This window comes from Salminus brasiliensis, chromosome 3, assembly GCF_030463535.1.
Source record: "Salminus brasiliensis chromosome 3, fSalBra1.hap2, whole genome shotgun sequence".
In the NCBI taxonomy this organism is placed as follows: Eukaryota; Metazoa; Chordata; class Actinopteri; order Characiformes; family Bryconidae; genus Salminus; species Salminus brasiliensis.
Window position 1 is genome coordinate 43124849 of NC_132880.1, and position 16663 is coordinate 43141511.

General features: G+C 44.7%; 1 protein-coding gene across 2 annotated transcripts in view; it reads right to left on the reverse strand.

Annotated features, from left to right (window-relative positions):
- Nucleotides 1-564: 564 nt before the first annotated feature.
- samd12 (sterile alpha motif domain containing 12) overlaps nt 565-16663 on the reverse strand; it is a 114130-nt gene continuing 98031 nt past the window's right edge. For both annotated transcript variants that reach the window (XM_072676298.1, XM_072676297.1), the window contains exon 5: nt 565-6540. In XM_072676298.1, the coding sequence (XP_072532399.1) occupies nt 6518-6540 (23 nt within the window). In that variant the 3' untranslated portion in view covers nt 565-6517. The remainder of the gene's footprint in view (nt 6541-16663) is intronic.

Below are 16663 nucleotides of genomic sequence, written 5' to 3' on the forward strand. Positions count from 1 at the left end.
AGTGTAAAGAACCTTGAAAAACTGGTAAAGAAGTTTTACATCAACTTCCTTTCACCTTCAAAGGGTTCTTCCTCCATACTTCTCTTTTACAAAAATGGTTCTTCGATGGCATCGCCTAAAGACCCCTCTGTAGCGTTCAGTTATGGACGATGGATCGTTACTAGCTTCCATAAGCATTCCTCCTCAAACCAGTTTGGAAAACTGGCAAAATGATATTGGTATGATCCAAACTTCCCAGTTCCGTTACTTGGTGCTGAACTTCTACCTTATGTATGGGCCACTGCTCTGTATTCAGGCCATGCCCATTCCTCCTTCTCCTGCGTCGGTTCCATCAACTCACATGACACCTCCTCTTCCCCTTTCTCTTTATATGAAGAGACGTGTTTGGTACACAATGAGAAACTCTGCTAATGCAAAGTGGACAAGCACATCAAACATTCATACCTAATTAACATGTGATTAGAGGCGGACGGCAGCTGTGAGACTACGTCTCTTCCACTTGCGGTCCAGCCTGAGCATCTGCTCAGCCAAATACAAAACAAGACACAGGTAGGACACAGCCGCTGATATATTAATATATTTATTATCATTTAGTAGAGTAGATTTAACATTGGTTGGAATGGATATCCATGTTTAGGCACGCTATATGGAGGTGGAGAAAACGTCAGGGCTCTGAAGGTTTGGTCTGCATGCCTGTCTCATACACAACAGCAGAAAAGAACATAACATGCTACCATAGTGGAGACAATCAGTTACTTTCAACCATGTGGTGACGAGTGTGCAACCGTATTCATGGATATCATATCAGAGATACCAGAGAGAGAGAGCAACAGAGAGAGAGAGAGAGGATACAAACGTATTAGCATAGCATAAGTATGGTAATGTGGGGAAAAGTACACCGTATCTGGATGCGTGTGTGAACACCAGCGTGCATGTGTGCATGTCACGTATCTGTGTGTTTGTGTGTTCTAATCCCACGTGCATCTGTGTACACTTGTGCAGTTCTTCTGTGAGGATTGCTCGGTGGGAAGCGGTGCTGTTTTGGCACCAGAATCGAGCAAACAGATGATCTCATATCTAGGACAGTATGGACATCCATAGCTAACACCTAACTCACCTAACACCTAAAACATGGGTCCCATCTGGGTTGTACACTGCATACAGGGCCTAGATGGGACCCATCTGGTGGGCTGTAATGATGGGGCCCATTTGGAAGCCCAACTGGGTCCCAGTAAAAACGCATGCCCACCTAGAACCCGCCCATGTTTCACCTATGTGCGCACTGCATGAGCATGCTGACTGGGATATGCATTTAAGTCACAGAATCCTGTTCATTACGATCATGTTCGTTAGCCAAGTGAGCTCTCCCATTGGTTAGGACTTCACGAACAGAACTGAAGGCTTAATATTTTAGTGATATAATTAGTAAGAGAAACCCAATTCTGGATGGCAGGGGCAGCATATGGGGTTAGTAAGAGCAATTCTAAGGGCCTGTGGCAGACAGGGACCTTAAAACTGTATTATTGAGTACTGTGGCAGAATTGTTAAGAGTTGTAAAGCCCAGTGTAATATCTTTTCCAAGGGGGCCTCAAATCCCTGCCTGGTGGGACCAGTTTTCTGAGCAGAAAGCATCACTCTGGGCCTTCTGGGCAAACTGTAACCAAACCAGGATTCAGTCATCTTAAAGAGTCACTGTTAAACTATCATATCATAGAGGTCGTTTTTTACATTTACGGCCTTACATTTACTAGGTCTAACAGTCACAGATCACTTAATATATTTACCTAAAATGATAACTTACATAGTGCAGATTTAAAAACGATTTTATAACTAGCTTCCAGTAGATGTTTTAGATGTTTTTATTCAATATTTCTAAGTGTTTTGGGAACAAGAAGTTATTATAGGACAAATTATACAATATATTTATAATTTTCTTGCCAGTTCTCTGCCTCTAGATTAGGTTACTATTCTTTTTTAGATATTAATTGCACATATAAATGCATTATTAAGGTTGTGCAGCTTTCTCAGTCATTTTAAAAACTCTAAAATCCACAGCTTCATTCATTATTCTGGACACATCTAACCTTGCCTGTACTTTAGTCCGGATCACTCATACTGTGAGCTGTTTATGCAGTTACAAAACAGGTGCCACGGAGAGGGTGAGAGAGTGAATAAAACAAATTATACTGGTGATCATTTTGTGCCTTAAACACATTTAAACTCAGCAACTGATAAACACTGAAAAAGTACTAAAAACAGCTTAATGTAATTAATGCACCTCAATATCTCAGGTTAGTGCCCTATTACACTTGTTGTAGTATACTATACAGTATACAATACATGGATACTATGCACACACCACAACAATCAACCAATTTCTTACCTTTTCTATAGCCACTCAATAATCCCATTAGATTGAATTAATATGCGTATCTGCAACCAGACTGGTTTTCTTCCATTGACATTTGTTCCAAACTATTGAACAATAGTGCAATGCAGCAGGACTTCATTTAACACTGAGGATTTTGCCTGGTAAGCGGAGAGCTGCTACAGATACAGCCATCGGTCCCTCAAAACTCCATTCCCTTGCATTTCCAAAACACCTCACTGGAAGAGGAAAGCTATCCCTGAAGAGGTCTAGTGTAAGTCCAGAATACCATTACATGAACAGCCTGGACCTGATCCTAGATCAGCTCTTGAACTGTAAGATCTGTGATAATTAAAGTCTGGAGCCCACAGACCATCAGAGCAAATCTGCTTTTGGCCATAGGCAGAAGAACCTTGAGGTACACTGAGGTGAACGGAGAGGTATATCTCTTGTGATGTCTGGAATATTTGTTTCTGAGGCTCTGAATCTTATACTGTATTCATTTCAACACCATAAGGTCATCTTTATCAACAATGAGAGCAAGGGTCAAACATCTCTGCCTTGCTGTGGGAAGAGCAACCGAAGGCAGACCTGTTTTTCTGTTCCTGGTGTTATGTCCTGCCCTTTTAGATTGTGGGCCCTTTCAAAAGTTCAACTCTGATAAATGTTTTGACCGGCATCTTTCCCATTTCGTCATTTTGCAATATCATGGAACATTAACTGTCAAATTTCCCTGTGGCCATCAAATTACCTTTTCTCAAACGGTTCCTCTTTCATAAGCAAACAACAGTAAAAAAAACACTGCCATCTAGCCTTTCAAACATCATGGAGTAGTAACAATCTTTCACTGTAAAATGGCTCAAAATATGCCCCAGGGAAACTCAACTCAACCTCAACACAATTTAGTGTGAGCAATTCTGTAAATGGGAATACTTGCACTTCACAGTCAGTGTACCATACTTTCATAAACTTCAGATCAAATAACGTTAGTCTTTAAAGAAACGTCCTCAGTGCAGACAGCAATCTTTCAAAAGTCACAGTACATTACGAACTCTAGTTCATTCTACATGCCTTGTTAGTTTCCTCGGCTAACAAGGCTTAGAGGCCAAGATTAATTATTAACAATAATTAGTGATACCTAAATAAATATGATCTCTAAAAAAAAAATATGCCCTTAAACTTCTAGGATCCCATGTTACAGGCCCTAATACGACAGTCAAAGCCGCTCTAGCAGACAGTAGACCAGTTATAAGCCTCCCTCACTTCAATAGCCCTACACGCCACGTCCATTATCACAAAGCCGTTTGCGCCGAGCCGTCCTGTGCCACCATCCAGCCATGAAATAGTAGCTCTTGGTTTAACTAGGACATGCCTCTCCCATGTGTATCTCAACTGCAGCACATTTCTTGTAAACCAAGGGTTAGCAAACACAAGATACAGTCTAATCAATACCTTTCAATCTGCTACAGAAGCCACCATCCTGGAACATGAATTGACTTCATGGGCCCTTTCATCAGTTCACGTGCTGCTATCGCCCTCAACACAACCTGGAACTGTTCTTTTAGATCAATTCCTCATTTCGCTCGTCTGCGTCGCTGGAAGGCTAGTGATGTGTGATGCTACAGCTGTGAGAAAGTGGTCGGTGTTATTATCAGCAGCTACTGGATCACATGGATCCGTGACGACTTGAGATTTAAGACAAAGGTGACGAAGACCAAGCGATGCCGAGATGAATCCACTCGATCCAGCAGCTCCATGTGCTTCATAGTAATAAAGGTAACAGTGTATGGCCATAATCACATGACAATGACGCTTCAGGAACGATCTGAGGATTCTTATGACTCCCCTGGACACACATCTCTTTTTCTATCAGACACAAACCATCAACATGTTTAGGATAATACTTCAGTAATGTTATTCTGCAAGTGTGGACCACGCCCTAACTGATCTTGGGACAGATGAGGGGAACTGTGAACTCAGACGTTTGAGTTCTGGGCGGCTTCTGCAGTGTGTTGGGAAGCTGGACCCACCTCCACCTTCCTCAAATTTGTCACGGGAAACAGAGCGTAGAGGGGGTGATTTATAGAGTGTGGGATGGAGGGAGGAGATTCGGGCGTGGTCCTTTTCCCAAACCTAAATTATCCCATATCTTCATTTCATATCTAGTTTGTTTCTTTCTATTTTCTCAACCATGAAAAGCTAGAGGAGGAAGGTCTGATCTTCAGAGGAGCACATCACCTGTTATTGTCCAGCTCCTCGCTCTTCCTCCTTCCTTCATGAGAATCACTGGTCAATCTCCAAGGCTTTACAATGGATGTAGTACCAACAAACGTGAGCTCATCATCCGTCATTTTCCAGTTTGCTCTTCCTCCTTCCTTCATGAGAATCACTGGCCAATTTCCATGGCTTTACAATGGATGCAGTACCAACGAATGTTTCCACTGCTCTTGGTTCAGCTCCAAGCTCCATGTTCATGACTGTCTTCTAGGCTTTAGGTCAGGGGACAAGAGTATAGGATTTCTCCTCCAGTGCTGAAAGTAGACGAGGTTTGGAAGAATATACCCCTCTGGAAGGGCTGAGCGGTCTGTCATGAAGAGCTAGAGGAGGGAAATCTAATCTTCAGAGGCGCAAATCATCCATCATTTTCAGTTCGCTCTTCCTCCTTCCTTCATAAGAATTACTGGCCAATCTCCAAGGCTCTACAATGGATGTAGTTCCAACAAAAGTTTCCACTGTTCTTGAATGAGCTCCTTGCTCCTCCATCCCCTTCTAACTCAAGTCAGGGAACAAGAATATAAGATTTATACTCCAGTGCTAAATACACAGGAGGTTGGAAAGATGCGCCCCCTATGGAAGGGCAGGGTAGTCCATTGCAAAGAGCTAGAGGAGGGAGGTCTAATCTGTCCACTGTCCATTTTCCAAAAATTTAAAACAGACACAGTTTTGCCAGAACTTCATACTGCTCTCGGATCAGCTCCTTGCTCCCCGTTCCCTGTCTAAGTCCGATGGGAGTCAATTGCTTCAAGATCCAGGGGATAAGAGTATAAGATTTATACTCCAGTGCCTGAAAGCAGACAAGGTTGGGAAGAATCGCCCTTGTGGAAGGGTGGGGTGGTCTCTCATGAAGAGCTAGAGGGATGTCGAATTTCCAGAGACGCACATCATCTGTCATGTTCCAGTTTTCTCTCGAGGTGGGAATGAGGTTGGGAAGAAGCATCCCTTATAGAAGAAGGGCGGGGTGGTCCATTGTTTTAAGACACCTGGTCAAAGTCACAGTGCAGTTCAGACTGAGGGAAGGACTAGGGGGACGTCAGTGGCACAGGAACATTGAGGGAACTCAATCACAAAGGCGTCCCATAAACAGAACAAAGAGATGAGTCATTAAGCAAACCGACAACAGACAGACAGTTCACGCGACAGAAGGAGAGAGCAGACTGAGGGGAAGAAACACGGAGGGGGGAGGTTAGATAATACACAGGTGTGCAAAACGCGATCCCTACGCCGTTCTTCCGTTGTCATGTAGTGAGGTGAAGAGGAATTCACAGGAATGGAAAGTGAGAAAGAGAGAGAAAGAGTGTAAGAAATAGAACCGAGACACAGAAATAGAAAAAGAAAGAGGCCAGCTCCCCTACTAGAGTGATTAGGAGGTCTGGCGTGTGTGGCAGAACATCATGCTAGTCTGCAGAGCGTAGCTAACAGGCTCTGTGCAGGTTACTGTCAGGAAGAGGAAGGTTAAAGTGCTACATCTGGGATGAGATTACATACAGTGAGTGGGCTACTTGGGCAGTTAGTCTCTAACACTGTCCTTCAAGCGGGCAGAAGATCCATGGTTCAGGTCTTTTGAGGTCCTTCTCATCAGTACAGGAAAAAGAAGAAGACGCCTTGAGGGCTAAAGAGAAGCCTTGAGGGCAGGAGATGGAGGTGGTGGTGACGAGGGGGGGGGGGGGGGGGGGTCGGAGATCAAAAAAGAGGAGGCGAGGGGTCGTGGAACACAAGGGTAGATCAGGAGCAACTGAAGGAGGCTTCAGAAGGAGAAGGGTTCGGGAGAATCGGAGCGGTCCGGGAGGCTGGTGCGTGTGCCGCTTGACATTTGAGAAGACGGTCGGGGGGTCGGATGTGGTGGCTGGTGGGTCTCCAGGGATGCTCAGCTTATGGAGAACTCTCCAGAGAGGCTGCAGAGAAGGACAGTAAAAGAGAGAAGTACGAAAGAAAGCGAGAACGAGGAGGGGGATGAGGAAATGAAGATGGGGTGGGTGGACGGGAAGGCGAAAGAAAGTCGAGAAAATGAGGAATGAGGGAGAAAAGCGAGCGCGAAAGAGTGCGAGAGAAATGACATGAGGGATTGAGGGAGGTAGAGCGGAAGGAGGGAAATTAAATGAAAAATAACAAATACAATTTGAGGAAATGGAAGAGGTAAAAATGAACATGGGCAGGGAAGCAGAAAGCAAAGGACAAGGTGTTTTAAAAACAAGCGTTGAAGGGAAGAATTTGTCCGGATTAAAATGGGAGAGAAGACAGGGAAGGTGGAGAGAAGATCAGCAGGGGAGAGAAGAAGAGAAAGAACATACACGGTATTAAATGATGGTTACAGTGGTAAATCAACAGGAAAACAACAGCTCACGCCTAGCACAAAAAGACAGTGGAGGTCCCGCAGTATCTGGATGTGTCAGTGAACTGGCAACCCACTAGCTCATCTGCCCTGACAGAGAGAGAGAGATGGAGAGGGAGAGAGAAGGAAAGCTCTAGCATTCATAAGCATGCCCTGACATGCAATGTGTGACGTGTGGCATCACAACATGACTCACTCCAGACATATCTGACATTGAGCAGTCGACAAGTCTGGTTAGGCCTTAAAGGAAAAACGGCAGTTGAGCTTACCCTACCAATGAATTACCAACGAATTACAGATAAAGGAAAGCAAGATTATGAATCCATACGTACGCAGCATACCAAATCGCAACCGCCATCCCAGTAAGGACCTTATTAGAGCACATACATTCCAAGAACATGCATGGCCTCCTGGCTAGCGTTTGAAATTCATTATCATGGAGCGTCTTGACAAGCTGTCAATGCAACGCAGGCCCTCCATCTCAAGCAGATCCACAGGCGCTGCTGTTGGGTGGGGAGTTGGGGAGTATGAGCGGTTGGCTCTGGAGGCTCAGAGGCCGATCCATAAAGTGTCTGGGTTTTTTTTTAAATTCTGAATCAAGGTCAAGTTATTTTCTTTTTTTTACTTACTTTGCCAGAATGTGTGCCAACATGACAGCTACCGCATGTGCATACGCAAGCATGCACACACACTTTGTCATGTCAATTGTGGGGTAAAGTGTTTTAAGTACACTCCCCTGGGGGCTAAAAGTAGTAAATGGAGAGCAGTTTTCGGGGAATTTGCTGTCTATCCCTATCTATCCCTAAACTTTCACTGACTGAAGAGTAACAGCAGGCCTCTGCAAGACTTTTGACCTCATGAAGCACAGCTGGAATCATAACTTCATAGGGTTTACCACGGTATTCAAAATGAGGACGGTATTTCAAAATTACAACGTGTCAATGTGCCAAATGTCTGTTCTGTTCATGCAGTACAGGGCTGCTCAATCCTGGTCCTGGAGCTCTACCAGCCTGAAGAGCTCAGATCCAACACAATTGACCCTAATGTTCAGTTGCTCCTAAAGGCCTTCATTATCTGGATCAGGTGTGTTGGATTCAGCGTGGAGCTCAACTCTGCAGGGTGGTAGATCTCCAGGACCAGGATGGAACAGCCCTGATCTAGTATATATAGTCAAATCTGCTCATTTATTCCTCCATTTGCATTTAAGAAAGCCACAGCACTGCGGAAGCTCACTGATTGGTGCGGTCATGTACTAAAACAGGTGGGAAAAAAACAAGCCCTCTGTAGTTGTGTGTTTAGCTGAGTTCAATTGAAAAGCAATTTGTGCTCTCAGATATAAAGCGTTATCAGTTTGCTGAAACAGTCTGTGCTGTGGTGTTTAGTCTGCTGAGTAACTTATCTAAGCCCAGATAGCCGGTTATGAGTCCAAACACAGCAGAACCGATCTCTTATCCCACCTTTCTGAAACTCCCAACACTAGTAGCTCGACTTTGCTCTCTCAGACCCAAGTTTTCAAGTCAACACTTGTGTTGGTAAGTCAGCAGGTAGTCAACAGCAGCTGATACTCTGTAAAGCTGTAGCTAAGCTAGCTAACTTAACAAGTGAACTATGGATAAAATTCAGCTTTCTGTCTGTCCAACAGCAGTCACTCGATCTGTCAGCCAGACTTGAATGAGTTCTGTGGTGAGACTGAGACTGTCCTGCTAACTAAGTTTATCCTTCTCTCAGATTTCAAATAATGCAGGATGAGATTGTACAGAAGCAGAAAAAACAGGCTACTCCACCCCCCCTAATACTGCATACCAGGGTAATTGGTTGGCACTGTATGGTGGTATGCAAAAAGTGGATAGTGCCCACCCCTAGTGGTGACATCACAGAATTGTTGGTTCAATACCCAGGTCCACTAAGCTCCCACTGTTGGGCCTTTGAGCACTAACCTTTCTGCTCCAGCTTGGGATGTACAAAGACCAGAATTTATTACACTGTATAAACTACATTAAATGCACATAAGTAAACCAATCACCACTGCAACTGTAAGCCGCTCCTACCTACCCAACACCCAGACCCAGTCTTGTCCAACTGAAGAGTGTCGCTCAGAACTTCCTCGGTTCTCTCAGTCAGCCCACTGACTCCATCCTCAAACAATGCGACTTACTCCCATTGCTCACAATGGAACGCAGGAGGAACCGTGTAGTTCATATGTTACCCATTACATGCCTGCGTTCAGTTTCCTTTCCAAACAAAGGATGTTTATCACTGTAGCCTTCCCTGGACGCAATTTATAGTGCAATAAAAGATGACGAAGATAGAGCGCAAGATCTTTTTATCTCTTCCTGCGCCATACTGGTTCGCCCTCAGCCTCGGTGGAAATGATAGATTGGATTCAAATGAATTACAGATGAGCAGCCTAGAGAGAGAGAGAGAGAGAGAGAGAGAGAGAGAGAGAGAGAGAGAGAGAGAGAGAGAGAGAGAGAGAGAGAGAGAGAGAGAGAGAGAGAGAGAGAGAGAGAGAGAGAGAGAGAGCGCTCTGGAAAGGAGAAGGAGCTGGAGGCTACCTATGCATTCATAATCAGTTCGTACCTCTCCCACTGAATTCCAGCTCAAGCCCCTGACTGTTCCAAGCCTAGCTTCTCTCTGCCGAAAACAGCCCAAAGCCCTTTGAGCTCGGTGCTGATTGACAGCTCTGCCTTCGTAGCGGCTGAGGAGCTTGCCGATTGGATGACTTGCAAGGTTTTTGGCGACTCTGATCTAGCGTGGCTTCTGTTTTGGCAAATGACCTGGGGCTATGTTTGAGAACTCTGAAGGGGGATCGTCTCTACTCTCCCCTTCTTGATTTACTTGAATCGATTTGAAATGGCAGCAAAGGTGAGGCCTAGCATGTTCCCTGCAATGGACTTCCAAAGAGTTATGCACCGCCAATGAGGGATAATCCACAAACCACCACGGTGACAGAAGCACGGTTCGCGGCCTGTCAGCTATTATGTACGTCTGAAATGGAAATGAGATGGACAGGTTTGGAAGGCTGAGAAGGTGCAGTGATTTATTGGCCAAAGCGCTCTGCAAGTGCTCTGAAGTGGGCTGGTCTTGAATTTACCGCCATTGGCGAGGTGTTGGCGATAACCATAAGCTTGAGTCCACACCAATGTGTGGGCTGCATGGCAGTCGGTCGACTTCAAAACCCATCTCTGGGCTCCATGCCACTCTTCAGGGCTCGGCAGCTTCAAAATCCCGCTGGATGTTTCCCGTAGACCACACAAAGGAGCACAGCATCGGATCTGCCGCTCGTAGTCTGCTGGCATATGTACGAGGCTTAAATAGGTCGTCGTGTTCCGCCGCACTTTTAGTTCCTCCTTTCCCCTGCCCTGATTTCTGATAACAAACAAAAGAGGGAAGTTTTTCAAACAAAACTGCTCATCAGCATAACCCGCAGAGGTTAAGTAAATAGGTCTGTTTATGCAGACGGAGCCGTTTGCTCTTTGTTCTAGCTCTCATCATTGACGCTCCCATTTGTCGCGTTTGCTTCCTCCCCTCCCGCTCCCTCTCTTCCTCCCTGCCTGTGCCGAGCATGGCAAGGCAGGAGGAGAGGGACTGTGGTGAAAGGAGGCAGAGAACAGCTGGTTTAGGCACAGCAGCATCCCTCCCTACCTCTTGTGCCGGCTCCCCCGCTGACTGCAGGAAGAGCTGCTGAATAAATCACTTAAAAACAGCATCCTAATACACGGCTGAAGCGTCGGCTGTCTGGCAATTAAACTCTTTTCTCGACTTAATCAGAGTCAGATGAATTCACCCATTCAGTTTTTGACCATTCATGCTTTCTGACCAGGCGTAGTTTGAAGAGCCACTCTTCAAAATAAATTTAGAGTAAAGACTCTTTAACAGCTCAAAAGCAGAATGGTAAAATACTTAGATCAGGTATTACCGCTGTTAGGTGGCGGTTTGTTTTTTTTAAACCGGCATATTTTCACTGAAGCCAAGTTCTCCATTCATCCTTTTGAGCATTTTTTTAGATTGTGAAAATCCTCTCAAGACGAGAGCTGTGCTGAGGCAGGCGATGGAACAGAATGGCACCATTAAGGGTATATAAAATTTCAGTCTAGATTTATAAAATTTGGAAAAACTGAAATGCAGAAGTAAAATATGCGATTTAGGAAAACTTTTGACTAAACTAAGGTGAATTAACTAAAAAAAAAAGTTTTGTAATCAGTTACTGCATCATTTTAAGTTGCCTTATTTTTGCAGTCTGTGAGGCACAGCGTTTAAAGGGCATAGTGGAAGAGTGGAGCCGTAAACAAGCTGAAGACTAAACAGAGTCAAAGTTCTTGGAGAGACACCATTCTCGATAAATGAAGTTCCACAGGGGTGTAATCGTATTCCAGGCTAAAGAAATAGATCTGGAGAAACAATAGCCAGCACTGCGAGAGCATTCTGCAGCCGCATCCCGGCATATTTTGCGCTGCGTTATCTCGCACAAGTACATCTGGTTCAGAGAGTTCAAACAGTGTTATTCTGTTGGTAAATATTCTTTCAGCATGTGTTCAAGCCTCATGCTTCTGTCAAGCCGCAGTTCCCGCTGCCTTTGTTAAAGAAAAGAAGTCTTTCAACGGCACGTCTTTTGGGAGCCTTTTGGAAAAGTACACCTGGTTGTAAAAGGAGGTGGAAATCCTCATAAAACTGGCTGTCACAAGGTGCTCTAATATGCAATTAGCCGTACTTAGGATAAGTCAGACAGGTTTTGTATGATTTTCCCATGTTATGCTGAGCCCTGTCTCAATGCATGTCATCACTGTCACACAAAACAACTCCAAAATGGCAACTTTACAGCAGAAGGAAAAAAATCGTCTTCATTTTTAATGGACGCCAATGTAATTTTAGAGCATTTCAACTGGTCCATTTAGCATGAAATTCTGACACAATGTAAAGGGCTAATGTTAGATTCAAATTATGCCAAAAAGTAAAAAACAAAAACAAATGGAATTATGTGCATGTGGGCGATACACACACACACAAAAGAGAGAAACACAATTAGCATATTCCAACTGTGTTTACAGGCTTGTGCATAAGTTTATTACACAAAATAAGGTCCGAATGCATCTGATTTGCACATGAAAAAGGTGCAAAATGCTTAAGCTAATTTCACACCAAACACAGCAAATATCAGCCATAACATTAGCACCACCTGCATAAAATGAAGCAGGTCCCCCATGTGCCACCACAACAGATCTGACCATTTGAGGCATGGATTCCACAAGAACTCTAAAGGCATTCTGAGTACTATAAATAAAGTATAATGGCCAAAAATGGTGACCCCCACCCCCCCAATAAAAGCCCGTTTTAGGTTATTTATTCAACAGCTCTTCTCCCAATCTGCAGAGGAGCAGGCATAAGAGGTAGGAACCCTACTGTCTTTTTGGGAGAGAGGTCCAGATAAGGATGAAGAAAGGAGGGGTGGTGGGGGTAAGGGGAGAAGGACATTTAGTTTAAACAAAGAATTAAAGTACAATGGAAGACGTGGCTGGAGAGTTGTAGAAATTCGAACTGGTTCACAACTGGGTGAAACCGAAATGACCGTGGCGGCGCATCTGCAGCTGCGTGGTGAATCAGCCTGACTCACCTGTTTCACTGTGAACACAAACACAACAAAGAGAGAAAAATAAAACACGATGCTCGGGGAGTTCGGGGTGGGAGAAGCAAGAATTAAATCTGACAGCGAGGAACCTCTCCCTGTTTGTGCGATTTAGTGGTGCAGGGCTGGCTGTAGCCTCCTAGTCAACAGTGCATGGAGTCAGGCTTTGCCTGACACTGATAAATACCTGAGGAACTAGTCCTGCTCGAAAAAAAAAAAAACACACACACACTTTCTCTCCCATCATTAACCTTGTAAAACCTAACCTCCGGCCTATGATTAACGACACTCCATTATAGCCCTATTAGCTACCATTATCAGAGGCTTTACTGCACATACAAATATAACAAAGTTTGCCAACAGAGAAAAACAGATGCTCATATTCACTACTGGTCAAAAGTGGTAGAGCACTCCCAGTTTTTCCAGTTGTTACTGATATTTAGGCAGTTCAGGTCCAGCGAATAACCTGAAATGGCACAAAGTCCATCAGTGACATCAAATGGTACAAAGGTAAGCAGTAAACTGTCAGAGCTTTTATGGGGAAAATCATGTAAGTTGTAAATCCTGTAAAGAGGCCTTTTAGGGGACAAGTCACTGGTTAATAACTTATAGGTGACCAGCAGCAATGGAAGTAAATGAATTTTTACTGCTTTGATAATTGACCATTTGCACCTCTACCGCAGTATTTACACACCATTGCACATTTGGATTGCTATTATAATGTCTAGAAAAAGGCACAGAGAAGAAAGTGGAGCACTTTCTCCGAGCCTACAGATAAAGCCAGAGTGTGGGGAGTACAGTTTCCCTACACCATCAGAAGGCTCTTGGAAACTAGAGGAAACTGAAGAGGTCTGGTACAGAAAGAGGCCTGACAGCATCAGAAGACAAGTTTCTGAGAGTCAACAGCTGCTCAACACCTTGTAGCTCAGCTTAACACTGGAGCAAGTCTCACTGCTAAGATGGCAAATCAACGAGCAGGGTCAGTGGACTACTGACCATGGACTACTGGGATGTTCTACTGGGATGTTCTAAACCTTTTGACTGGTAGTAAAAAGACTGATATACTCCACCCATTTAACCCATCTATTGTAGTAAACACACACACACACACACACTAGTGAACTAGGGGCAGTGAGCACACACACCCAGAGAGGTGGGCAGCCAACTCCAGCGCCCGGGGAGCAGAGAGGGCCTTGCTCAAGGGCCCAACAGTGGCAGCTTGCCGAGCCCGGGAATCGAACCGCTGAGCCACCACTGCCCCACTAGTGTAGGAGTGTAGTGTAGTGTAGGAGTGGTAGTGACTGGTAGTGTAAGAGTTAACTGGGTGGCTTTGGAATACTTCACACAGTGAAAAGGTATCCTTCTGCCAATAATAACCTGGGTAAAGAAGTTGGATAATGCTACAGATCATCATTAATCTTTTAATATCCAACCAAATAACTGTTATTGTGCTCCTGCACTTCTCAGGGTGCTAATATTTATAACTCTGAATACATTCAGCACTGGAGGGAATTTTTTACAATGCGACCTCAAAAGAAAAGAGTATTAAAAGATAGAACACAACAGCTTGCAGAGAGGGATAAAGAGAAGGAGGAAAAGAGCAAGTGAGATGAGCAAGTGAGAGAGTGAGAGAGAGAGAGAGAGAGAGGGAGAGAGAGAGAGAGAGAGAGAGTGCATGGATGAGGGCTGTATTCCCTAATGTGGTTCTGGGTGTAGGCTCTCGGCTCCTGCTCAGAGGATTACTGCATTTACACTTCAGCTTAAAAATAGCCCCCATGATAATTTATTTAGCCCAAGCACGCCTGCCTGCATTGTGCTTCTGGAGAATGGCTTCCTCTGCCCAAGGCATGATAACCCTCCCCATATACTTCGAGCATCTCCTGTCCCCCCACCTCAAACACCCTCCACCCAAATTCCCTTTCAGAAAAAAACCCCAAACAAACAAACAAAAAAAAACTACCACCACCTCGTTTTCCTAATCACGTTAGGCCAAAACCACCACGTCGTCAAGGTCTGGTAGGGATTTAGGTTAGGGTGGGGTTGGGGTAGAGGATAGGCCTCTAGCAGAACACATTCAGGCTTGCCCTTGAGGTTTGTCCCCCTGTTGTTCTCAATCTCTGCTGGCACGAAATAAAGAAATAAATAAAGCCTCAAGGAGTTTGATAAGAAAAAGGGTGATGGGGTCCACAGCTCCCCACAAATGAGTCTATGGAAAACTTCAAACTTGTCAGCAGCAATTACAGTGGACACTGATAAGGGTGTAGCCAGCAGCAAGTCTCTAGTAAGTCTCTCGGTTGGAGAAGACGCGTGGTGCAGACTGGAGAGAGCTGGCCAGAGCTAATCGGTGAGGTGCTGAAGCTCATTAGCCTTTCGTCGGTAGGGGAGAACTCTCAAAAGGGCCCTAAAATGTGACAACTCAACACTTTCGGTAGCTATGATCCATGTCGGCCGGGAAATGGGTCCAGGAAGGAATCCTAATGTTTTGACTCAGCGCTTTATCTCCATAACCTTGAGATTCATTGGTGAATAATGACTCTCCTTCGTGCGTTGACATTGCTCATATGGGAAAAAGATATTGTATTTTTCTTTCCCTCCTGCTGGCACCACCAAAACACTGGCGCTTATTGAGGATGCTAAATTTCGCATTCTGTGACATAAAGTGGAAGTGCAGATGGTGTCCATAATGTGTAGGATAATAAAAAAGCGCAGAATATAAAACTGCTAGGAAGTTTAGGGGAAAGAGGAAACTTGCACAGCGCTCGGTGAAGATACTTCCATGACCTTGCTGTAAAGCTAAAAACGTCTCTTCACACGTTACCCATGGTAAGGCTTTTCTTTGATACACCATCAGAACTGATTTAATTAGCAACTGCAGCCATAGTGAAATTATACTGCATTCATCAACTCAGTTCATAAGAATGAAAACTGGGTCATGATCATCTACGAGCGAGAGATAAAAGTGCGCTCTGTGATCAGCCGTTCTTTACGATGGTAAACAAGCAGCATTAAACATCGTCGGAGCTCCACAATATGTTTTAGCAGCTGTAAGGAAGAACTTCTGTGATAAAACAGCCGTGATTTAGCTTGTGCTTGTGGAGGACTGGGAAACTGGGAGATTGGGAGACTAGAAGACTGGGTGTGGACCCGAAAACGACGCCAAGTTAAGTGCATGAAAGAAATCAGGTTGAAGGCCTTGGACACGAAACACAAACTTTCCTCAAGCTGTGCTGGCCTTTTCCCTCCAGAGCTCGGCACGGCCCAGCGCTTCACTGGGAAATGAATTCTACAGTGAAGTAATTAAATCAGAAATCAATTCAACAAACAATTAGTCTGGGAGAGGAGAGTTCCTCCATGAGTGTGGGCGTTGGGAGGTGGGCGGACTCATTTCGGCTGATTACCAACATGTTTTCTTTCCTTTTCCCCCCTCTTTGGTTTGTTCTCCAAGAGGCAGGAAACTCTACTCAGGGCAAGTCTGGGCCTAATTACCCAGGTTCTGGCAGAGAGGTCTGTACTAACGTTACAGAAAATAAGAAAAGGAAAATAGAAAGAGAAGAAGGTAATGCTCCAAGTCACACCTCCAGTAATATTCTAGTAACATGATCAATCACTGGACGATAATGGTCGTTGGCCAAACACTTGGTTTGGCTTTTGTAAGGGCGTGTACACTCACACTACCATGTTTTTTTTCAGAAGTCTGCTAGCTTCGCGAGTTCAGTGAGTTGGTCAGGTGTGAAAGCTGTTTTCGAGCCCGGGAGCGGTCCAGAGCACTGCTCCTCCTGAAACCGATGATCTAGGGTTCGCTTCAAGCGATGTGGTCTGCTGCAGGTGTGGAAGCTATCTGCTCCAGACACTGTGTGTGGGGTTCTGTGATTGGTTCATTTTGTCATGTGATTGCTGTAACTAAGCTAAAAACCTTCTCCTATCAGAATGGCTCATAGTTTGCAGGTGTTCCTGCATGGTGAAACGGCATGGCTCCAGAAAGTGCTGTTCTTCGCTGTTTGAGGGTTTGAATCCAAGGAAAATAAGGAACAGCAATAAACCGACAAAGCTAGGTCTTAGCATT